This window comes from Lepidochelys olivacea (genome assembly GCF_965140295.1).
Source record: "Lepidochelys olivacea isolate rLepOli2 genome assembly, chromosome: 11".
NCBI classification, from domain to species: Eukaryota; Metazoa; Chordata; order Testudines; family Cheloniidae; genus Lepidochelys; species Lepidochelys olivacea.
The window spans coordinates 2,041,842-2,064,741 of record NC_140421.1 but is presented as its reverse complement, the minus strand read 5'-3'; the positions used below and the strand labels follow the sequence as shown (position 1 = coordinate 2,064,741).

Sequence of the window (22,900 nt, the reverse complement as noted above, 5' to 3'; positions counted from 1 at the left end):
TGGCGCCCCCAGGGTCTGGAGCAGCAGCCCCCCTGGAAAGCACAGGGGAGGCAATAGCTTTGAGCAGCTCAGCCCAGTGTTTGGGGCTTGCACCCTGACCTCGCCGGCATCTCGCCTCCGGGTCTGGGTCACAGACACGCCCCAGGAGCCGGGGGCTCCTCTGGGGAGCGGCACACTCTCCGCCTGCTGGGGCTTCGTTGCGGGGGCTCCAGTGGGGGCAGTTTCTGCGCCTGAGCGCCTCTTTTGCTGGTCCTTAATTGATTCATCCGGGAATAAAACGGGGTGGCTCAAGTTAGAATCCTCTGATCCTGGGGATCCCGAGGCTGGGGATTGGTGCCCTGGGGCAAGATCCTGACACCCATGCCCCCCAATCGGCTGACTGGGGAGCCCACCCCGCCCTTTGCCAACACCCTAGAGTCCCCTGTCTCCATCCTCATCCCCCCGCCTTGGCCAGCTCCGTACCCATCCCCCCATCCCCTCCCTGGCTTCCGAGCCAGCCCCCCATCCCCTGCCCCGACTCCCCAGCCCGCTCCAAATCCACCTCAGAATCGCTGGCCTGGGTGGCGGTCTCTCTGGGGCCTGGCTGCACCCGACGCCCCGGCTGCCCCCCTCCGTGTGGGGACTTTGCACCCAGGGGCGGGGGGGGGGGGTTGGGAAGCGACCCCGTGACTGGGTCTCTGCGGGGCTTTCCCCTCCCCGCAGCAGACCCCTGGCGCCAGGGGTGGGCGAGGCGGCAGGGCAGGGCGCTGAGCCGGGCTCTCCCTTCCCTTCCAGCTCCTGCCCCAATGAAATCCTGGGCCTGAAGCTGCCGTCGGAGCCGGTGCTGAACGCCAACACCGTTTGCCTGACGCTGCCCGGCCTGACGCGCCGGCAGCTGGAGGTGTGTGTCCGCCACCCCGACGTGACGGCCTCCGCCATCCAGGGCATGCAGATCGCCATCCACGAATGTCAGCACCAGTTCCGGGACCAGCGCTGGAACTGCTCCAGCCTGGAGACCAAGAACAAGATCCCCTACGAGAGCATCATCTTCAGCCGAGGTAAGGGCCGGGGAGCCCCCGCCCCGCCTTTGGGCACAAGGCGGGTCCCCCTCACCTGCCGCCAGGCCCAGGGACGGGTCCTGGACCAGGCACCCGCCGCCTCGAAGTGACCTGCCCAGGCTGGGAGCCAGTGGGAACCCCAGGGTGCGGCTGGGCCCTTTTGTGTCCCTACAGCCGAGGCCTGTTTCTTCTCCGCTCACCCCTCCCGTCCCCTGCGCACGCCCAGCGCCTGCCCCAGACCGTCCCCGGCTCCTTTCTGAGCCCCAGCCCCGTTTCTGCGCCCCTCGCGCCGGCGGAGCTCTCCCGGGCCCCCGGGGATGTCTCTCCTGCAAAGCGGGGCCGCGGGGTTTGTCTCAGGAAGCGCCTGGGAAATGCAGCCAGCTCTGGGGTGGGACGTGGCAGCCCGCCAGCGGCAGCGCCGCAGGACAGGATGTGAACGGGAATCTTGTTAATCACTAGGAAGTGCAGGGGAAAGGAGGGGATTCTGGGGGACCGGATGTGGTCCTCCACATGGGAGTTTGGCCCGGGCAGTGGGGTAACCACCCCAACTCCTCACCTCCAGGCTCGGTTCCTGCAAGGCTGTACCTAGGGCCGGAGCCGCCTGCCCGGAGAAAGCTCCAGCGGGTCCCGCTGCCGAGGAACACAGGGATCCCCCTGGCATCCGACTCCCTGCTCTGGGATCCTCCCCCAGCTCCAGGAGAGACGCCCCCTCTGTGACCCGACCCCCACCACAGCCGCCCCTCCCGCGGGAGCAATGTTCCGTGGGGGGCGCCAGACCCGTGGGGGGAGCTGGGCCCCGGCGGTGGAAATCGGGGCCCAGACCCCTCCGGGACAGCTGTCCTTGCACAGCCTTAGGCGTCTCCCTGAACCCGTGGCGCTGGGCCCCCTCACCTCTCGCTGATTTCAGGGCAGGGTTCTGGGCACCCTGCAGGATCGGGCCCGTGGCAGCTCGCTCACGGGAGATGCCCCCGCCTTGCCAGACAGCTCGCTCCGGGGCCTGCCCAGTGCTGGGGCCAGAGTCCCCTGCATCGCCCGAGCCGGCCCAGCCCAGTGTCTGCTTCCAGCCCTGTAGCCCCAGGGGGTCAGAGGTCCCTCCCCAGCGGTGCAGGGGCCCCCAGGAGCGAGTTTCAGGGTACAAGTAACGGCAGAGCTCAGCTCTCCCTGCTCCCAGCCGCCGCTAGACACACTAGCGGAGCCGGATTCCCACCCACGAGAGACACTCCGATTTCCAAACCACCCAGAAAAGTACCTGTGCACACGGTGGCATTAGTGGGAAATAGCCAAGCCCCAGGGCCCACCGGGGCTCCCGAGGCCGGCCAGAGCAGGCCGGGAGACGGGGAAATACTTGGCTAATGAATTTAGAGCTGGAGCTTTGAAAGCCTCCCTGGCGGGAGCCGTCCTCACTCATACCAGTAGGGTCGCTGTCTCCACGGGGAGACTGACCCCGGGTGGGAGGAATCCGGATTAGATCCGGGTTTATTCGCAACGCAGCGCTGAAGACGCCAAATGTCATCCCAGATCTGTAACTAACCTTCGGGCCCAACCCCCTTCGGTGTAAACCTGCTGGCGCCTCACTCCCTACAGAGCCGCAAGGGCTGTTTCCTCCGACCAAAGACCAGCTTCGGTGGAAGGGCCCAGGGCGCAAGGTGCAGCTTCCCGGCAGGAAGGGGGCTGTCACAGCTGAGACGAATCAGAGCCTTTCCAGACACTGGCTGCCCGTGTCCCGTGTGGAGCCTCCTCGGGCGCCCGCGGACGAGTCGGCCTGTCTAGCTGCTCTGTTGGGCAGAGTTTCAGAAAGACAGGACCGAAGCCGGCCCGGGCTGAGCCGTCGAGTTGGGTCTGGGCTCCGAAGCGGGACGGGAGACAGCGGGGCTAGGACGGGGCCGAAGGCTCCCAGCCAGGGCCGCGGGGCTCTGCACTGAGGCCGGGCGTTGACCGTCTTCCTCCCCGATGTGGAAGAGGGTGCGCCGGGTGCCAGGGTGCTTCAGGCCCGCCAGAGCTGGGGGGCGCTTCAGAGGGACCCCGCCAAGCCAGGGGAACGGGGAGGACAAGAGAGTTTCTCTCCCCGCCGGTGCTGGAGGCAGGACCTGGGCTAGATGGGCCGCTGCTCCTCTGACCCAGGGGGACAATTCCTAGCTGCGGATTTGTGATGACTTTGATCTCGGCCCATGTGTAGCATGGACGCTGGGAAATGTTATTGTCGGCTTTGGGGCGGGGGGCCAAACGGGCGGTTCTCAGCTTCCCAGCGAACATCAAATCCCGCCCGCGGCTCGGAGGGCTGCCTGGGGCTTTGGAAAGAGACGTCGATGTATCCCATGACTGAGGATCTCTTGCGCCCACTGGCTAGGAGCTAGGAGCCAGCGCACACGGTCGCCGGCCCTGCCAGGTGGGCTCGCTGGCGGGTTTCCAAGCTGCTCCAGGTCTCTGGAGAACGCGGCTCCGCTTTGCAGCTCCTCCCCAAACCAACCAACCAACCGGCCGTGAGAGCAGGGGCCGCTAATGGCCTCTCCCGAAGCCCCGGCCGACCGGGCTCGGTGCAGCTAACGCGCGCGGCTCCCCCGGGGGCCAGGCTCCGGCTCCGGCTCCGGGAGCCCGCAGGCTCGCTGTTCCTAACGCGGAGTGACAGAGCCCTTGAATCTTTCATCGTGTTCCCGCCGCTGCGCCATGAGCTCAGCCGGGCGTGAGCCGCACTCTGAATTATTTTGGAGTCCGCTCCGGCGCCTCGCTCGCTCCGAATCCGGCCGCCCCCGCGCCCTGCCCCGAGCGAGCCACCCGGGGCGAAAGCCAGCCGGGGGAAGTAATGGAAGTCGATCGGCAGAAGAGCCTCGGCAAAGAACAGCTGCGAGCGAATCCCCGGGCCCCAAACCTCTTCCTGCTTCGGATCAAACGCGGAGCTTGGGCACAAGCTCCAGGTGAACAGAAACGGTCCGGTCCTCGGAGCTTCAGGCGCCGCTTGGGGTCTTTCTATTGCACCCCTCATCCAGCGCCTCTGCAGTGAGTCTGCCTGGGCCCTGGAAATGCAGCCCCCTCTGGGGTGGGACGCCGCTGCCTCCAGCAGCGTCACACAACAGTTCAGGACAGGAAGTGCAGCTGAGTGCTGGGTTCTGTAAACACTGGGGTTTTAGAGAGGGGAATAAACCACCTGAGCCTAAAAAACAAGGAGGAGTCTGGAGGCACCTTAAAGACTAACCGATTTATTTGGGCATAAGATCTCCTGGGTAAAGACCCCACTTCTCCATGCATCTGAAGAAGTGGGCTTTTCACCCAGGAGAGCTTATGCCCAAATAAACAGGTTAGTCTTTAACGTGCCACCGGACTGCTCCATGTTTTTGTGGATCCAGACTAAGCCCCTATACTTGCCCCCTGAGCCGGGCCCTGGCCGCGATGTGCAGCTGCACCTGGATTCTTACCAAGGGCATCCTGGGCTCCCGAGTGACCCCCAGTGGGCAGCGCCTGGGATTTTACATCTCCCCGGGGAGTTGGCACCTCCACGGGCATGGCGCCCTTTGCACCTCTGGGGGCCTGGCAGGGATGCAGAGTGGGTTTTCCTGGGGAGGTCTCCCATCCGAAGGCTCTGAGCTCTGCAGAGCCTGCGGGGTCAAAGCCCAAGGCGAGCGAGCTGCTAGCAAATGCTTCTCCGAAACGTCCAGGGCCTCCAGTCAGGCTCCCCTACCTCCCTTTTTCCTAACCTCAGCCAGCCCCCGCACCAGGCACTCTCCTCCCCAGCTCCCGTCCCAGCCTCCGCCCCTTGCTGACTCTCCCCGTGGCCAGGTCTTGGCAGCTTTGGCCCTGTGTCTTTGGCAGCTTTGGGCCCTGGCCTGCGCGCTCCTCAAACCCCAGCCACACTAGGGCGTTCCGGGCTTGGAGAGACGCCCTCTCCGCGGTGCCAGGCAGCACGGAGCAGCTGGCCGGCCCCACCAAGACTCGTGCCATTGCCAGGAGGCTGTTGAGATACAGGGGAGGAGCTAGCAGGGCCTGATGGCTTCTTGGGACGGCTTCCTCCCAGTCAAGCCCCGGCCCAACTGTTCCCAGCCAGCCCTACCAGTGGCATTTCGAGGGCACAGCCAGCAGGTCTGGGAGTGGCCTCCTCGCGTACGGGTGTGGGGGTCATTTCAGGGAAGGCACGTCTCACCAGGCCTCATACAGACAGGGGAAGACCTGTGCAAAGGGTGGGTTTTGTGAGGCAGGCCACGGGCTTGGGGGTGCCAGAGCCAGGCAGGCGGGGGCAGTATTGGGTCTACAGCATAATGATGAATGCAGATAGCTTCTCCGTCAGCACAGGGTGCTCTGCCTGCAGAGCGTGGCCCTGCTCAGGGGCCTATGCGGGACAGACCTGGTCCATCGGTCTCCTGCCAGGTGACACTCCCTGCGTCTCCACCGGTTGTCGCGGGTGTCTAGGTATAGCAGCCACCCTCCATTTCTTTATGGGTAGAGGGGGAGGCGGGTCCCGGAACGTGTCTCTTGCCATGGGCTGGAGCCATGGGCTGGAGTCGGGTGCGCATGGCCATTCTCTGCCCCATGCTGGAGACACTGTAGGCAAACCAGCCATCGGAGTGGCACATGAGCTGAGATGGGGGCCCTGGGGTGCTGTGTGCTACAGAGCCACAGTGGACTTGATCCCAGGGGATTTAGGTGCCTAAAGACGTTGACTGGCACCTGGCTTCAGAGGGGCCAAGGCAAGTTTGGTGCCTAATTCCCATAAATTTCAAAAATGCCTGTAGGCACTTTTCAAAATCCCATTTATCTGTCTCTCTGGGCACCTAAATCCCTTGTCCCATAGTGCCTGCCCTAAAGAGCTTAAAATCCAAATAGGCAAGTGTGGCGGGGCGGGACTCACTCCTGCAGGCTGGCTGGGAATTAGCTCATTTTCCAGCTCCAGAGCGCTCTCTGCAGATCGGTCTCGTTGCTGCTGCTGCCCCCGTGTCTCTTCCGGACCCAGGTGCCGCTTTGTCTAGGGGTCTGCCCCAGCAGTGTCCCCTCGGTCTCTGGGTCTCCCCTCCCCGGGGAACCCCCAACCTCCTAATCCCCATCTCACCTCAGTCTTTGGCTACTGTCAGTTACCATCTAGCCTCCGCTACCTATAATTGCCACTCATCATCGGCAAGGGGGGTCTGGACCTGCTGCTTCTGCCTACCCTTGGGCTGCCCTCTGCAACCCCAGTACCCTTTTCTTAGGCCTTCATCAAGGCCTGCAGCCCAGGGGTTTCTCAGGCTGGAGCGCCCCAGCTCCTCTGGCCTTTCCCCAGCCCTGCTCCACTTTGGGTATCCAGCTCAGCTTCCAGCAGTCAGGCTCCTCCCTCTCAACATCTCAAGAGAGACTGGCCCACTGCCCGCCTATAAAGGCCAACGGGGCCCTGATTGGGGCATGGCCGCAGCTGTGGCTGTTTCCCCAATCAGCCGAGGCTTGCTGCTTTCTCTAGCACCAGCCTTCCAGCAGCCTCAGCCCGCTCCCAGGGCTGATTTCAAGCCCTTCAGGGCAGGAGCGGGTGACCACCCCGCTACAGCAAGACACCAGGGAAAGGCAGCACAGAGAGGTGACGGTCGGTGGTCTCCTGAGCCCCACTGCAGCACCCTAGCCACTTGGGCCTGGCTCCACGGAGGTGTTTAGGCTCCTCCTTTCCACTGAAAGGTGCCTAGGGGTCTTTGTGGATCTGGGCCTGACCACCCTGCAAACAAGCAAGCAGCCCTGGGCTGTCCCTGCGACTGGACTGGCAGTGGAGAGCGGCCGTGTTCTCAGAGCGGCGCGTTCGGAAGGTGCATGGAGGCAAGTTCCGATCTGCATGGAGGAATTTAGTGTCTGGCGTGTTGCCACGGCCGGATAGGTTCACCTGCAGTTTAATTAGGAAAAGAGGGAGGGGGAGGGAAGAGGAGAGAGAACAGGAAACATGTTGTAACTGGCTGCATCCCCAGTCCTCGGAGGAGCTGGGCACCCACTCTGCCTCTTTGTGTAGGCAGAACTCCTGGAGCGGGACAGCTCTTGGAAGGCCATTGGCGCGGCCCTGCTGACACCATGCGATGGGCAGGGTCTGGAGGCTTGGCTGAGGGCCCCAATTCCTGGGAACTTCCAGGAGCCTCCTGAACCAGTCAAACCAGACCAGAAATCCAGGAGATTTGGGAGACGTCCAGTGTTTGCTGTGTCAGGCTGGGAACGGCACCCATCAGCCATTCCCAGCCAGGTCCCAGGAGCACGGAGAGCCAGTACCAGGAAAAGTGATGGGAAAACCTCAGCGGAAATTTCTCCAAACTCAAAAAAACTGCCCGGGGTTCGGTGGCAGGTTCTGGTTGGTTCTGATTGTGGCCCAGAAAGAGCCAGAGCCCTTTAATGGGGAGAGGTGACTGCACGACTGCAGCTCTCCATCCAGCTCCACTTGGCCCACACCAGGATAGTGTTGACACCAGCAGGAGGTCTAGGTCCCTAGGTCTAGGTCCCACGCAGCAGGCTCGTTTGACCCAAACAGGCCACATTGCATGCTGGGATTGTTGTCTCTACAGTTTCTGCATCCACATTAAAGAGGAAGGCAGCTGTAATTGGCTCAGTGTAATGCAAATTAATTAGTGTGACCTTTTTATAAGTACATGGGACGCAGGACGCCAGCCAAACAATCAGCGGAGCCACTGGATGATGGAAGGGCTAACAGAGCACTCAAGGAAGACAAGGCCCTTGTGAAGAAGCTAAATGCGTTATCTGCATCAGTCATCGCTGCCAACTTTGTGAGGGAGGCTCCCACACCTGAGCCATTCTTGTTAGGGACAAACCTGAGGAACGGTCCCAGACTGAGGTGTCAGTCGAGGAGGGTTTGGAACAAATCAATACACTGAACAGCAATAAGTCACCAGGACCAGATGGGATCGGCCCAGAGCTCTGAAGAAACTCAGATGTGCAACTGCAGAACTGCCAGCCGTGGCGTGTGACCTATTGCTTAAATCCGCCTCGGGGCCAGACGGCTGGAGGGGAGCTAACGCCATGCCACCTTTTAAAACGGGCTCCAGAGGCGACCCCGGCAGTTACAGGCCGGCGAGCCTGACTTCGGTACCGGGCAAACTGGTTGAAACTAGAGTAAAGAACAAGAGGACTTGTGGCACCTTAGAGACTAACCCATTTATTTGAGCAGAAGCTTTCGTGAGCTACAGCCCACTTCATCAGATGCATACTGTGGAAAGTGTAGAAGATCTTTTTATACACACAAACCATGAAAAAATGGGTGTTTATCACTACAAAATGTTTTCTTTCCCCCCACCCCACTCTCCTGCTGGTAATAGCTTATCTAAAGTGATCACTCTCCTTACAATGTGTATGATAATCAAGGTGGGCCATTTCCAGCACAAATCCAGGGTTTAACAAGAACGTCTGGGGGGAGGGAGGGGTAGGAAAAAACAAGGGGAAATAGGTTACCTTGCATAATGACTTAGCCACTCCCAGTCTCTATTCAAGCCTAAGTTAATTGTATCCAATTTGCAAATGAATTCCAATTCAACAGTCTCTCGCTGGAGTCTGGTTTTGAAGCTTTTTGTTGTAATATAGCAACTTTCATGTCTGTAATCGCGTGACCAGAGAGATTGAAGTGTTCTCTGACTGGTTTATGAATGTTATAATTCTTGACATCTGATTTGTGTCCATTTATTCTTTTACGTAGAGACTGTCCAGTTTGACCAATGTACATGGTAGAGGGGCATTGCTGGCACATGATGGCATATATCACATTGGTGGATGTGCAGGTGAACGAGCCTCTGATAGTGTGGCTGATGTTATTAGGCCCTGTGATGGTGTCCCCTGAATAGATATGTGGGCACAGTTGGCAACGGGCTTTGTTCCAAGGGTAGGTTCCTGGGTTAGTGGTTCTGTTGTGTGGTATGTGGTTGGTGGTGAGTATTTGCTTCAGGTTGCGGGGCTGTCTGTAGGCAAGGACTGGCCTGTCTCCCAAGATTTGTGAGAGTGTTGGGTCATCCTTTAGGATAGGTTGCAGATCCTTAATAATGTGTTGGAGGGGTTTTAGTTGGGGGCTGAAGGTGACAGCTAGTGGCATTCTGTTATTTTCTTTGTTAGGCCTGTCCTGTAGTAGGTGACTTCTGGGAACTCTTCTGGCTCTATCAATCTGTTTCTTCACTTCTGCAGGTGGGTATTGTAGTTGTAAGAAAGCTTGATAGAGATCTTCTAGGTGTTTGTCTCTGTTTGAGAGGTTGGAGCAAATGCGGTTGTATCGCAGAGCTTGGCTGTAGACGATGGATCGTGTGGTGAGGTCAGGGTGAAAGCTGGAGGCATGCAGGTAGGAATAGCGGTCAGTAGGTTTCCGGTATAGGGTGGTATTTATGTGACCATCCTTTATTAGCACTGTAGTGTCCAGGAAGTGGATCTCTTGTGTGGACTGGACCAGGCTGAGGTTGGTGGTGGGAAGGAAATTGTTGAAATCATGGTGGAATTCCTCAAGGGCTTCTTTTCCATGGGTCCAGATGATGAAGATGTCATCAATGTAGCGCAAGTAGAGTAGGGGCTTTAGGGGACGAGAGCTGAGGAAGCGTTGTTCTAAGTCAGCCATAAAAATGTTGGCATACTGTGGGGCCATGCGGGTACCCATAGCAGTGCCGCTGATCGGAAGGTATACATTGTCCCCAAATGTACAATAGTTATGGGTAAGGACAAAGTCACAAAGTTCAGCCACCAGGTTAGCCGTGACATTATCGGGGATAGTGTTCTTGACGGCTTGTAGTCCATCTTTGTGTGGAATGTTGGTGTAGAGGGCTTCTACATCCATAGTGGCCAGGATGGTGTTTTCAGGAAGATCACCCATGGATTGTAGTTTCCTCAGGAAGTCAGTGGTGTCTCGAAGGTAGCTGGGAGTGCTGGTAGCGTAGGGCCTGAGGAGGGAGTCTACATAGCCAGACAATCCTGCTGTCAGGGTGCCAATGCCTGAGATGATGGGGCGCCCAGGATTTCCAGGTTTATGGATCTTGGGTAGTAGATAGAATATCCCAGGTCGGGGTTCCAGGGGTGTGTCTGTGCGGATTTGATCTTGTGCTTTTTCAGGAAGTTTCTTGAACAAATGCTGTAGTTTCTTTTGTTAACTCTCAGTGGGATCAGAGGGTAATGGCTTGTAGAAAGTGGTGTTGGAGAGCTGCCAAGCAGCCTCTTGTTCATATTCCAACCTATTCATGATGACAACAGCACCTCCTTTGTCAGCCTTTTTGATTATGACGTCAGAGTTGTTTCTGAGGCTGTGGATGGCATTGTGTTCTGCACGGCTGAGGTTGTGGGGCAAGTGATGCTGCTTTTCCACAATTTACTCTCCTAAAAACCAACCTTCCACACAAACTTCCTCGTGGCTGGACTTTACTAAAACTAGACAAGCCATTTACAACACACACTTTGCTTCTCTACAAAAGAAAAAGGACACTAAACTTTCTAAACTACTACTTGCCACAAGGGGCCACAGCAATGGTTCCCTCAACCCACCCAGCAATATTGTTAACCTATCCAACTATACTCTCAGCCCAGCAGAAGCAGCTCTCCTATCTCGGGGCCTCTCCTTCTGCCCCTCCACCCCCACGAACATGATACAGTTCTGTGGTGACCTAAAATCCTATTTTCGACATCTCCGACTCAATGAATATTTCCAACACACCTCTGAACAACATACTAATCCACAGAGACCTCCCTACCAACACTACAAAAAGAAGGATTCTAGGTGGACTCCTCCTGAAGGTCGAGACAGCAGACTGGACTTCTACATGGAGTGCTTCCGCCGACGTGCACGGGCTGAAATTGTGGAAAAGCAGCATCACTTGCCCCACAACCTCAGCCGTGCAGAACACAATGCCATCCACAGCACAGACCCACCCCTGGAACCCCATTAACAGGGTTCTTGTTAATCCCTGGATTTGTGCTGGAAATGGCCCACCTTGATTATCATACACATTGTAAGGAGAGTGATCACTTTAGATAAGCTATTACCAGCAGGAGAGTGGGGTGAGGGGAGAGAAAACCTTTTGTAGTGGTAAACACCCATTTTTTCATGCTTTGTGTGTATAAAAAGATCTTCTGTACTTTCCGCAGTATGCATCCGATGAAGGGAGCTGTAGCTCACAAAAGCTCATGCTCAAATAAATTGGTTAGTCGCTAAGGTGCCACAAGTCCTCCTTTTCTTTTTGCGAATACAGACTAACACGGCTGTTACTCTGAAACCTAGAGTAAAGAACAGAATTGTCAGACACAGAGATGGACGCAATATGTTGGGGAAGAGTCGACACAGCTTTTGTCAAGGGCAATCAGGCCTCGCCAATCTATTAGCATTCTTTGAGGGGGGTCAACAAGCATGTGGACAAGGGGGATCCAGTGGCTGTAGGGTACTTGGACTTTCAGAAAGCCTTTGACAAGGTCCCTCACCAAAGGCTCTGAAGCAAAGTAAACTGTCATGGGATAAGAGGGAAGGTCCTCTCATAGATCAGGAACTGGTTAAAAAACAGGAAACAAAGGGTAGGAATAAATGGTCAGTTTTCACAACTGAAAGTGGTAAATAGTGACGTCTCCCAAGTATCTGTATGGGGACCTGTGCTATTCAACATATTCATAGATGATCTGGAAAAGGGGGTAAACAGTGAGGTGGCTGTTTGCAGATGATACAGAAGTACTCAGGATAGTTACGTCCAAAACTGACTGCAAAGCGTTATGAAGGGATCTCACAAAATTGGGTGACTGAGCAACAAAACGGCAGATGAAATTCAATGTTGATAAATGCAAAGTAATGCACGTTGGAAAACATAATCCCAACTATACCTATAAAATGATGGGGTCCAAATTAGCTGTGACCACTCAGGAAAGATCTTGGAGTCACTGTGGATAGTTCTCTGAAAACATCCACTCAATGTGCAGTGGCCGTCAAAAAAGCAAAAAGAATGTCAGGAACCATTACGAAAGGGATCGATAATAAGAGAAAATATCATAATGCCACTATAGAAACCCATGGTATGCCCACACCTTGACTTCTGGTTGCTTCATCTAAAAAAGAAATTAGAATTGGAAAAGGTACAGAGAGGGGCAGCAAAACTGAGCAGGGTGATGGAACAGGGGAGGAGTGGTAGATACGCTGGAGGGGAGGGATAGGATACAGAAGGACCTAGACCAATTGGAAGATTGGGCCAAAAGGAATCTGATGAGGTTCAATAAGGATAAGTGCAGGGTCCTGCACTTAGGATGGAAGAACCCAATGCACAGCTACAGACTAGGGACCGAATGGCTAGGCAGCAGTTCTGCAGAAAAGGACCTAGGGGTGACAGTGGACGAGAAGCTGGATATGAGTCAGCAGTGTGCCCTTGTTGCCAAGAAGGCCAATGGCATTTTGGGATGTATAAGTAGGGGCATAGCGAGCAGATCGAGGGACGTGATCGTTCCCCTCTATTCGACATTGGTGAGGCCTCATCTGGAGTCCTGTGTCCAGTTTTGGGCCCCACACTTCAAGAAGGATGTGGATAAATTGGAGAGAGTCCAGCGAAGGGCAACAAAAATGATTAGGGGACTGGAACACATGAGTTATGAGGAGAGGCTGAGGGAGCTGGGATTGTTTAGCCTGCAGAAGAGAAGAATGAGGGGGGATTTGATAGCTGCTTTCAACTACCTGAAAGGGGGTTCCAAAGAGGATGGCTCTAGACTGTTCTCAATGGTAGCAGATGACAGAACGAGGAGTAATGGTCTCAAGTTGCAGTGGGGGAGGTTTAGATTGGATATTAGGAAAAACTTTTTCACTAAGAGGGTGGTGAAACACTGGAATGCGTTACCTAGGGAGGTGGTAGAATCTCCTTCCTTAGAGGTTTTTAAGGTCAGGCTTGACAAAGCCCTGGCTGGGATGATTTAACTGGGAATTGGTCCTGCTTCGAGCAGGGGGTTGGACTAGATGACCTTCTGGGGTCCCTTCCAACCCTGATATTCTATGATTCTATGATTCTATGAACAGCTTCTATGTGAGGAGAGAGTAATAAGACTGGGACTGTTCATCTTAGAAAAGAGACGACTAAGGGGGGATATGACAGAGGTCTATAAAATCATGACTGGTGTGGAGAAAGTAAATAAGGAAATGTTATTTACTTCTTCTCATAACACAAGAACTAGGGGTCACCCAATGAAATGAATAGGCAGCTGGTTTAAAACAAACAAAAGAAAGTATTTCTCCACACAAGGCACAGTCAACCTGCGGAACTCATTGCCAGGAGATGTTGTGGAGGCCAAAAGTATAACTGGATTCAAAAGAATTAGATAAGTTCATCAATGTTATTAGCCAGCTGGTCAGGGATGCAACCCCCTGCTCTGGGTGTCCCTAAACCTCTGACTGCCAGAAACTGGGACTGGACAACAGGGGATGGATTGCTCGATAGTTGCCCTGTTCTCTTTGTTCCCTCTGAAGCACCTGGCACTGGCCACTGTCGGAGACAGGACACTGGGCTAGATGGACCCTTGGTTCTTACGTTCTCCTGGTAAACTGTCCACACTCTCTTGGTTGGCTCCAGTTTGGGTACATGGAGCCTGCACAGATGAACGCTCCCAAGCGTTCTGGACACTGGAATCTGAGCCGCAGCGGGGACGGGTGTTTTCAGAACTGCTGTCAGATAGCACCTGGTTCAGCAAGGTCTTTACGCCTGGCCACATTGGGGTTTCTGTGAGAGTTGGTGGGCCTGGCAGGGTCAGAGCTGCAGTGTCCTGGGGAAGCTGACTTTCCCATGGCCTCTCTAATAGCCCCAGAGTCTGCGTAGGCTTGGGCTGTAACATCCTCTGTCGTCCCAGGAGGGTTGTGGTGACCCAGGCTGTGCCGTCGGGGCCTTATGCCTACCGTGGACCTAGAACTCCTCCGTAAACATGCCGCGTGTCCCTGGGGCAGGGTTATTCACGCTCTCCTGTGCCGTCCATGGATGGGCTCCTGGGAAGTGCCTCTGCCAAGAGAGGGGAAGTGACTGTGGCCGTTGCCTGCAGCCGCACTGCTCCGTTTCTGATCCCTGGTGGGTTCCAATGTGGCTCTGGTGGAACGCAGAATGCCGACAACACTTAAAACAGACCCATGCTCACATTATACCTGCAGTGCTTAGCGACAGCCAGACCTAGGGTGCCCAAGAGTTCCCGTGCTCACACCCCCTTTTTTCAGTTGCTCAAAACCTTCCCCTTTTGGCCTGCAATTGTTTCAGGTTTGAGCTCCGTCCAAGCGTGAATCTTTTTGGAAAGTTTGAGCAAAACTGGGGCCATCGTTACTGAGAACAGGTGGGGAGGGACAGCCATGGGCCTCCTTGTGAAAGACCGATATCACCGCCGTTTTGAACGGCTCTTCCTCTGAAGCCGGTGGAGCTGGAAAAGGAGGGTTTGGCAGAGAACTGGGCCTGAGGGAGGAGACGTACATGATGTGCTGGTGAAAATTGTCCTTGACTCGGCTGGCTCGTAAGGGTTAGAAAGAAATCACTGTTTGCAGATGCCCTGGAGTTCATTTTCTAATAACCGTGATGGTGCTTTGCTTTGTAACAACGACCCCCCCGTGTTCTCCGCAAGGAGGCACTGGTGTGGCTGCATTAGCGGAAAACATTGCACTGTTAACCTTGGGCACTGGAAGACGCAGGGGCCCGGGGAATGAGTTTGTCAGACGGTACAGAAGAGGCCGCGAGCAGATTCTGATTGCTTTTAAGCAGCGTCTCGTTTATTTTACACCAGTGCATTTTAAAAATGAACGCGCAAATCGGCAGCGTGGCGTTCCGTTCAGGTTTCGGAGCTGCATTTCGCGTCCGTCTCATAAGATTATAGTAGCTTGCTAAGCAGACGGCAATGAATCACTGAAAAGCTTTGTGAAGCTTGCTAAGTACCCAATAAATACACCAGGGGACATTTGCACCTCACCGCGGGCGGCCATCAAAGCAGTTTCTCCTCTAATGGCACAACCGTGGCTGGCAAACCAGGTGGGCCGTCTCGCGGATCTGCCCCCCAGTGGGTCTGGCAGTCACAGACGTTGCCAGGCCCGAGATAGGGGCCTGTCATGCCTGCAAACAGCGAGAGCCAGGTGCAGGCCAGGTGGAACCATGCTCGTGCTGCAATGTGCGTAGCTACCCTGGTCCCAGGCTCAGACCAGAGCTGCTGCGACCGTTTTCATCGAAAGCCGTCTTTCGACGGAAACCCTGGACGTTTTTGGACACCCCCCTCCCAACCCTCTGTTTGGATCAAAAATGTTCCGCATAGTTGTTGAAAAACCCGACGCCCCCCCAAAGCGAAAAAAGCAAAATCAACAACAAATTTCAGGGCTTTCAACAAGAACCCGAAGTATTGCAGCAACAACGGGAAATACCCACTGGTGCCGCGTCTCTCGTGGGGAAGGAACCCTGAGTTCCCAACCGGCCCGTCTCAGTGAGAAAAGCCAGCAGGTCTGGCGTGGAGGGGCTGGGCAGGCCGCCGCGCCCCCTACCTTGCAGTGGTTTCCATCATGCACAGGGTTCACCCCCCACTATACACATTGTTGCAGCCCCCCGATCTGAAGCAGCTTTGATTAACGGTCCCTGCTCAGCACCCCTACCAGCTGCACCCCAGATCTGCCGCCTGCAGAGATCCCCAGCCCGTGCTGTTGGTGGGGGGGCGGGGAGGGGGGCGCAGTCTGAAGCTGCTGTTGCTGGCGTTCTCCGTCCGCGGAGCTCTAATGACATCCAGCTGGAGCGTCTCCCCCGGCACGCCGCGTGCTCCCTGCAGGCTGTGGCTGGCACAAGGCGAGCTTCCCAGCTGGGCATCACTTTCACAGGCCATTTCGGGGCCTTGCGGGAGCTGGCTCAGCTGGGGGGCCTGCAGGAACATGCTGTTTGCTTTCATGTTCTCCCCATGGCTTGGCCCTCACCAGCCACCTCGGAAGGGGAGAAGGTGGGGGGATTAGCATGGGAGCGCATGGGGCCGATCCCGATGACCGAGGCTGCAAGACGGAGCCCTTAGATGGTCTTGCCCCTCTTTCTCTTTTAGCCTCTGTTCAGAAGCTAGCGCCCCGCGTTACCCGCTGCTCTGATACCAGCCCCCCTTCCCACTGCTGTCCCCAGAGCGCCCTTCACTTGTTCGACATTCTCCTGGCATTGAGTGTGAAGGGGCCTGATCCTGGGCTCTACGCTCTGCTTTGACTCTGGCTCTGGCTGGATTACGCCTGCCCCATCGGAATCCCCAGCAAAGCCCCCAACCCCCGTATAGCCCCCAACCCCCATACAGCCCCCAGCCCTGTACAGCCCCCAACGCCCATATAGGCCCTAGCCCCCGTTCAGCCCCCAACCACCATACAGCCCCCAGTCTGCCTACAGCCCCCAGCCCCACGCCCTGTTCAGCTGCCAGCCCCCATACAGCCCCCAACCCCATACAGTCCTCAAACCCCATTCAGTCCTCAAACCCCGTACAGCCCCCAGGCACCGTACAGCCCCCATGCCAATGGAAAAGATGCTGCTGGAGGCCAAAGGATGGAAGACAGGTCACACACTGGCCCCTCCTGCCCCAGCTCTCGCCATGCGCCCACGGTGTACGGCACACCCACGCCGCGGCTCTTTCCCAGCTGGTGGAAGCAGCCCAGGGGCACCGCTGGGTTCGCACACTCACTGGGAGCTCTTGCCCCAGCTCTCAGGCAGAGCAGGGTGGCTGTGGTCAGTGGGGCTCTGCGGCTGCCCCGGGCAGACAGGGAAGAATTGTTGGGGACGTAGAAGTGGGTGGCAACCTGGGCAGTGGTGACCATGAGATGGTCGAGTTCAGGATCCTGACAAAAGGCAGAAAGGAGAGCAGCAGAGCACAGACCCTGGCCTTCAGAAAAGCAGACTGTGACTCCCGCAGGGAACTGATGGGCAGGATCCCCTGGGAGGCTAATGTGAGGGGGAAAGGAGCCCAGGAGAGCTGGCTGTATTTTAAAGAATCCTTATTGAAGGCCCAGGAACAAACCATCCCGATGTGCAGAAAGAAGAGCAAATATGGCAGGCGACCAGCTTGGCTTAACAGTGAAATCTTCGGTGAACACAAAACACAAAAAGGAAGCTTACAAGAAGTGGAAACTTGGACAGATGACTAGGGAGGAGTATAAAAATATTGCTCGAGCATGCAGGGGTGTAATCAGGAAGGCCAAAACACAACTGGAGTTGCAGCTAGCAAGGGATGTGAAGGGGAACAAGAAGGGTTTCTACAGGTATGTTAGCAACAAGAAGGTCAGGGAAAGTGTGGGCCCCTTGCTGGATGGGGGAGGCAACCTAGTGACAGAGGATGTGGAAAAAGCTGAAATACTCAATGCTTTTTTTGCTTCGGTCTTCACAGACAAGGTCAGCTCCCAGACTGCTGCACTGGGCAGCACACAATGGGGAGGAGGTGAGCAGCCCTCGGTGGTGAAAGAACAGGTTAAGGACTATTTAGAAAAGCTGGATGTGCACAAGTCCATGGGGCCGGATGCGCTGCATCCGAGGGTGCTGAGGGAGTTGGCGGATGTGATTGCAGAGCCATTGGCCATTATCTTTGAAAACTCGCGGCAATCAGGGGAGGTCCCGGACGATTGGGAAAAGGCAAATATAGTGCCCATCTTTAAAAAAGGCAAGAAGGAGAATCCAGGGAACTACAGACCGGTCAGCCTCACCTCACCCTGGAAAAATCATGGAGCAGGTCCTCAATGAATCCATTTTGAAACACTTGGAGGAGAGGAAGGTGATCAGGAACAGTCAACATGGATCCACCAAGGGCAAGTCATGCCTGACCAACCTGATTGCCTTCTGTGATGAGATAACTGGCTCTGTGAATATGGGGAAAGCAGTGGACATGATATACCTTGACTTTAGCAAAGCTTTTGACACGGTCTCCCACAGTATTCTTGCCAGCAAGTTAAAGAAGTATTGGCTGGATGAATGGACGATAAGGTGGATAGAAAGTTGGCTAGATTGTCGGGCTCAATGGGCAGTGATCAATGGCTCCGTGTCTAGTTGGCAGCCGGTATCAAGTGGAGTACCCCAAGGGTCGGTCCTGGGGCCAGTTTTGTTCAATATCTTCATCAATGATCTGGAGGATGGTGTGGATTGCACTCTCAGCAAGTTTGCGGATGACACTAAACTGGGAGGAGTGGTAGATATGCTCGAGGGCAGGGATAGGATACAGAAGGACCTAGACAAATTGGAGGATTGGGCCAAAAGAAATCTGATGAGGTTCAATAAGGATAAGTGCAGGGTCCTGCACTTAGGACGGAAGAATCCCATGCACCGCTACAGACTAGGGACCGAATGGCTCGGCAGCAGTTCTGCAGAAAAGGACCTAGGGTTACAGTGGTTGAGAAGCTGGATATGAGTCAACAGTGTGCCCTTGTTGCCAAGAAGGCTAACGGCAAATTGGGCTGCATTAGTAGGAGCATTGCCAGCAGATCGAGGGAAGTGATTATTCCCCTCTATTCGGCATTGATGAGGCCACATCTGGAGTACTGCTTCCAGTTTTGGGCCCCCCCACTACAGAAGGGGTGTGACAAACTGGAGAAAGTCCAGTGGAGGGCAGTGAAAATGATCAGGGGGCTGGAACACATGACTTACGAGGAGAGGCTGAGGGAACTGGGATTGTTTAGTCTGCAGAAGAGAAGAATGAGGGGGGATTTGATAGCTGCTTTCAACTACCTGAAGGGGGGGTCCAAAGAGGATGGAGCTCGGCTGTTCTCAGTGGTGGCAGATGACAGAACGAGGAGTAATGGTCTCAAGTTGCAGTGCGGGAGGTCTAGGTTGGATGTTAGGAAAAACTTTTTCACTAGGAGGGTGGTGAAGCACTGGAATGGGTTACCTAGGGAGGTGGTGGAATCTCCATCCTTAGAGGTTTTTAAGGCCCGGCTTGACAAAGCCCTGGCTGGGGTGATTAAGTTGGGGTTGGTCCTGCTTTGAGCAGGGGGTTGGACTAGATGATCTCCTGAGGTCTCTTCCAACCCTGATATCTATGATTCTATGACGCCCTGGGGGGCATGGAGCAAGGCAGTGAGTTGGGGGTTGCTGGTTAAGACCAAGGCTGCCTTGGACACCCCCCCATCCCCACCCCGGGTGAGCTGTGGTGGGCAGAAGGCTGGCGTGGGGATTGAGCCAGGAGGCCCAGTCTGAGGGGTAGGGAACACAGGATCCACACCAGGCGGCTGTCCTGGGGACCCCGATCGCATACTGTCCTGTGCGCTCCAAGCGGGAGCCTGCCCAGCAGAGCAGTTGTCCGTTTCCGGGCTGCCCTGCCGGCCTCGCCCTGTGAAAGCCAAGATCCCTTCCTCACCCGGACATCAGCCTGAGAGGGGCTCTTTGACCCCTTGCAGCTCTCGCTTCCCCTCGAGGCATCTGAGCAGTGGGGGCCGGGGGACAAGGGCTTGGGCAGGACTCCTGGGTTCTGTGGCCTACTCTTCTGCTCACTGACCTTGCGTGACCTTGGGGAAGGCACCTCCCAGCTCCAGGCTCCAGTTTTCCCGTCTGTCCAAGGAGACTCGCGATCCTGACCCGTCTTCACAGGGCGCTGCAGGCTTCTTCTTAATGCAGGTGGTACCGCAGGATTCATCACCGAACGTGGTCCGTTGGTTGGATCGTTAGCTTCCCCGGCTCGGGCCGGGCACTGATGGGGAGCATGACGTGAACACTGATCCATGACCCCAGGAACCAGCTTTCCAAAGGAAGGGGCTAGAGCACCAGCCCTGGAGAGAAACACCAGTGGATAAGCCGGATTCCTCTCCCCACCTTAGCCCTGGTGGGTGCAGTGGGTGGGACTCAGGAGTTGCAGCTCCTGGAACCCCGGGCGGCCCGACCTGCTGTGAATTAGAGCCATGAGGATCACGGGGGAGCTCTGCTCGGCCCCAGCCCCTCCCTCGCCTTCAGCTGGCGTTTACACATTTTAATTAGTTTAATTTCATTGGAATGAATACTTAACAAGCTAAACATTTTCCGGGCCGCCCACAACCTTTCGACCCGGACCAGGGTTTCCGCAGGAAGCTTTCGGCCTGTTGGGAAAACTTCAGCTCTCCAAAGCCGACAGATTTTCGGCTTTTTGTTGGAAATCACCAAAAAATCTGAATGGGAATTTGGAAGGAACCCCCCCCCCCCGATTTCCCCCCTCCAAATTTCCCACACAAAATAATCGGCATTTTCTGAGCAGCCCGGTGTGGAGGCCGGCAAAGCCTTCACTGCCAGCTCCGTAGGCGAGTCCCCTGCGCAGGGAGCTCCCTGACGGTGTCTCCAGCAGCTTGACACCCCCTGCACCCCACGGAGCAGAGACTCCAGCCCTAGGTCAGATCAAACCAATCACTCTGCTCCCAGGCAGGGCGATGAACAAAGCAGAGAGAGGGAGGGGAAGGGTAACCCAGTGGTTAGAGCTGTATCCTGGGACTTGGGAGACTCTGGGTCAGGTCCCCATTCTGCCACAGATTTCTCATGTGACCTCTTGGGCAAGTCACATAATCTGGCCTCAGTTTCCCATCTGCACCATGGGGGATTGTGATGCAGAAAGCAAACGTCTGCAAAGCTGCATCCTCCTTACCCCCTCCTTTGCCACCGGGCACTGCTATGCTGAGACAATGCCCGCTGTGTGCTTTCCTTGAACTCCTGTCAGTCTCCACCTGATATGTGTGAATCCAGGACTTTTCTCTCGCCTCTCGAACATGCCAGCTGCCCCGGGCCGTCTCCTCTGCTGCCGGCGAGCCAGTCGGGGGCAGCATGAAATGCCCTCTGTGGAATGGGAGCGCCACCTTGGCAGACATACTGGCTCCTACCAGAAGGGGTCGCAGCCTGCAAAGGGGGTCCCTTCCGGAGCAGCTCATTCTTACTGTTGGAGCCTCCCTGCCCCCCTGAAATGCAGCCCCCCGACCCAGTGGAGGAAGGGGTCCCTGAATCATGCCTGCGGCGTGGTGGGAGGGCGCTGCCAAGGCGTTACCAGATATCTGCCCCCAAGGGCTTACAGTGAAAGGGCAACAGAAGCAGACAAGACAAGAGGGAACACAGAGCAGGGAGTGACTCCCGGAGCATGGAGGAGTCCCAGCAAGGCGGGATTCTCGCAGCGCTGGGCACGTTCCAGCCACGTGGGGAGACGCAGGGGGCAGGAAGCAGGGGGCAGGGGAGGGATGGACAGAGGCAGGGCTGGAGGTATGGAGAGCTTGGACGGGCAGGAGATCTGGCTTGAGCTGTGATGCAGAAGCAGCGTGGGACCTAGGGCAGCAGGCGAGGGGCTGCAGGGGGTTGGGGGGGCCTGCGGAAGGGGCACCCGACCAGGAATCAGGAGGTCTCAGTTTCGCTCCTTTATCTGCCACTGCCTCACTGTGAGAGCTGGGGGGAGTCCCCTGCCCTGGCCCTGCCTCAGTTCCCCCTCACTGCAAAGTGACAGTGATGATACCGACCCAGCTTTGCAACGAGCTTTGCACTCTGTGGAGGGAAGGGCTGTGGCAGGGCTGTCTGCTGTGGGGGGGTGGGGGAGGGCAGCAGACGGACCATGGGCTGGGCAGGCCAGACAGCGGAAGGTTGCAGCAGGAGAGAGCCCAGCCTAGGCTTGGCGATCGGGGCGATCGGGGTGGGGTGAAAGGGGTGAGACGTTGGGAGCTGGGGTGGGAGGGCAGGAAGGGAGGGAGTGAGAGAGGCGCTCCAGGCTGCGTGGGTGCAGGGCAGGGGGCTGGAGGGGTCCCCGGAGAAGGGGCCGGGGGGGCGGATGGTGGGAGGCACAGCATAGAAAGAGGCAGAGACACCTTCAACCCCTGTGGATTGGACCCTCCGCGGGTGCCTGTGGGCCTGTGCTGTCCTTGGCATCCCCTCCCCCCCCCGTAGGTGAACCCCTGTCGTCGTCCCCCCCCCCCCCGGGGCAGCACTGAGCACCTTGCTCAGCGCTTAGAGGGGAAGAAGCAGCGCCAGGCACTCGGTGGGGCCCCAGGTGAGCCTCCTCGTGGAAGGGCTGCCTGGCTCCCGGGGGCCGGGGGAGAGGCTCTCGGAAGGTCGCCCCCCTCAGCACTTCCCCGGGGCCTCAGGGCAGGCATCACCACATCCCAGCAGCTCCCAGCCCCACTGGCGCCGACCGGCCTCCGTGCTGGAGACCTCAGCAGAGCCCAGGGCGTTCTGGAGGCCGAACCAGGCCTTGTCGCCGCCCCGGCTGGCCAGTCGGTCTGCTGGGAGACCCTGACTCCTCTGGGCTGGGCTGACCCCCCCGGTGCCCCGTCCTGCCTGTCCCCCGGCCGGACCCCCTGCTTTCCCAGCCTCTGACTGACCCCCCGCCCTTTGCTTCCTCGCAGGCTTCCGGGAGAGCGCCTTTGCCTACGCCATTGCGGCCGCCGGGGTGGTGCACGCCGTCTCCAACGCCTGCGCCCTCGGCAAGCTGCAGGCCTGCGGCTGCGACCAGAAGCGCCGGGGGGACGAGGAAGCCTTCCGCACGAAGCTGCACCGGCTCCAGCTGGAGGCCATGAACCGGGGCAAAGGGATGGTGCACGGGGTCCGCCTGGAGCACATGCCGGCCGAGGCCCCAGGGCTCCAGGACTCCTGGGAGTGGGGGGGCTGCAGCCCCGATATGGACTATGGGGAGAAGTTTTCCAAGGATTTCCTCGACTCCCGGGAAACCTACAGGGACATCCACTCCCGCATGAGGCTGCACAACAACCGTGTTGGCCGGCAGGTGAGTCCGTGCGCGCTGCAGGCAGATCTCCCCTGGGGGGCGCCGTGGTGCACAGGGGCAGCAGGGGCAGGCATGGCAGCACTGGGGGACATCCCCCCGCTCGATGCCTCTGCGAGGGGCAGCCAGGGCAGGTTCCTGGAATGGGGGGCGGGGGAAGCTGCTCATGCCCACAGCTGCTCGAAATGTTGTTGTTGAATGAAAATTTTGACCTGAAACGGCCTTTCCACCTAGGGTGACCAGTTGTCCCAATTTTAGAGGGACCATCGTGATTTGGGGGTCTT

The 22,900-nt window shown here is 57.0% G+C and overlaps 1 protein-coding gene across 2 annotated transcripts in view; it reads left to right on the top strand.

Moving 5' to 3' along the window:
- The window catches only part of WNT10A (Wnt family member 10A), a 52,757-nt gene that overhangs the window by 5,709 nt on the left and 24,148 nt on the right, over positions 1 to 22,900 (top strand). Inside the window, exons 2-3 of one of the 2 annotated variants that reach the window (XM_084643405.1) lie at positions 775 to 1,037; positions 22,243 to 22,619. In XM_084643405.1, coding sequence (XP_084499531.1) covers positions 775 to 1,037; positions 22,243 to 22,619 — 640 coding nt within the window. Of the gene's footprint in view, positions 1 to 774; positions 1,038 to 3,560; positions 3,950 to 22,242; positions 22,620 to 22,900 lie in introns of those variants that run through there. The other variant, XM_084643406.1, reaches the window with a different exon arrangement.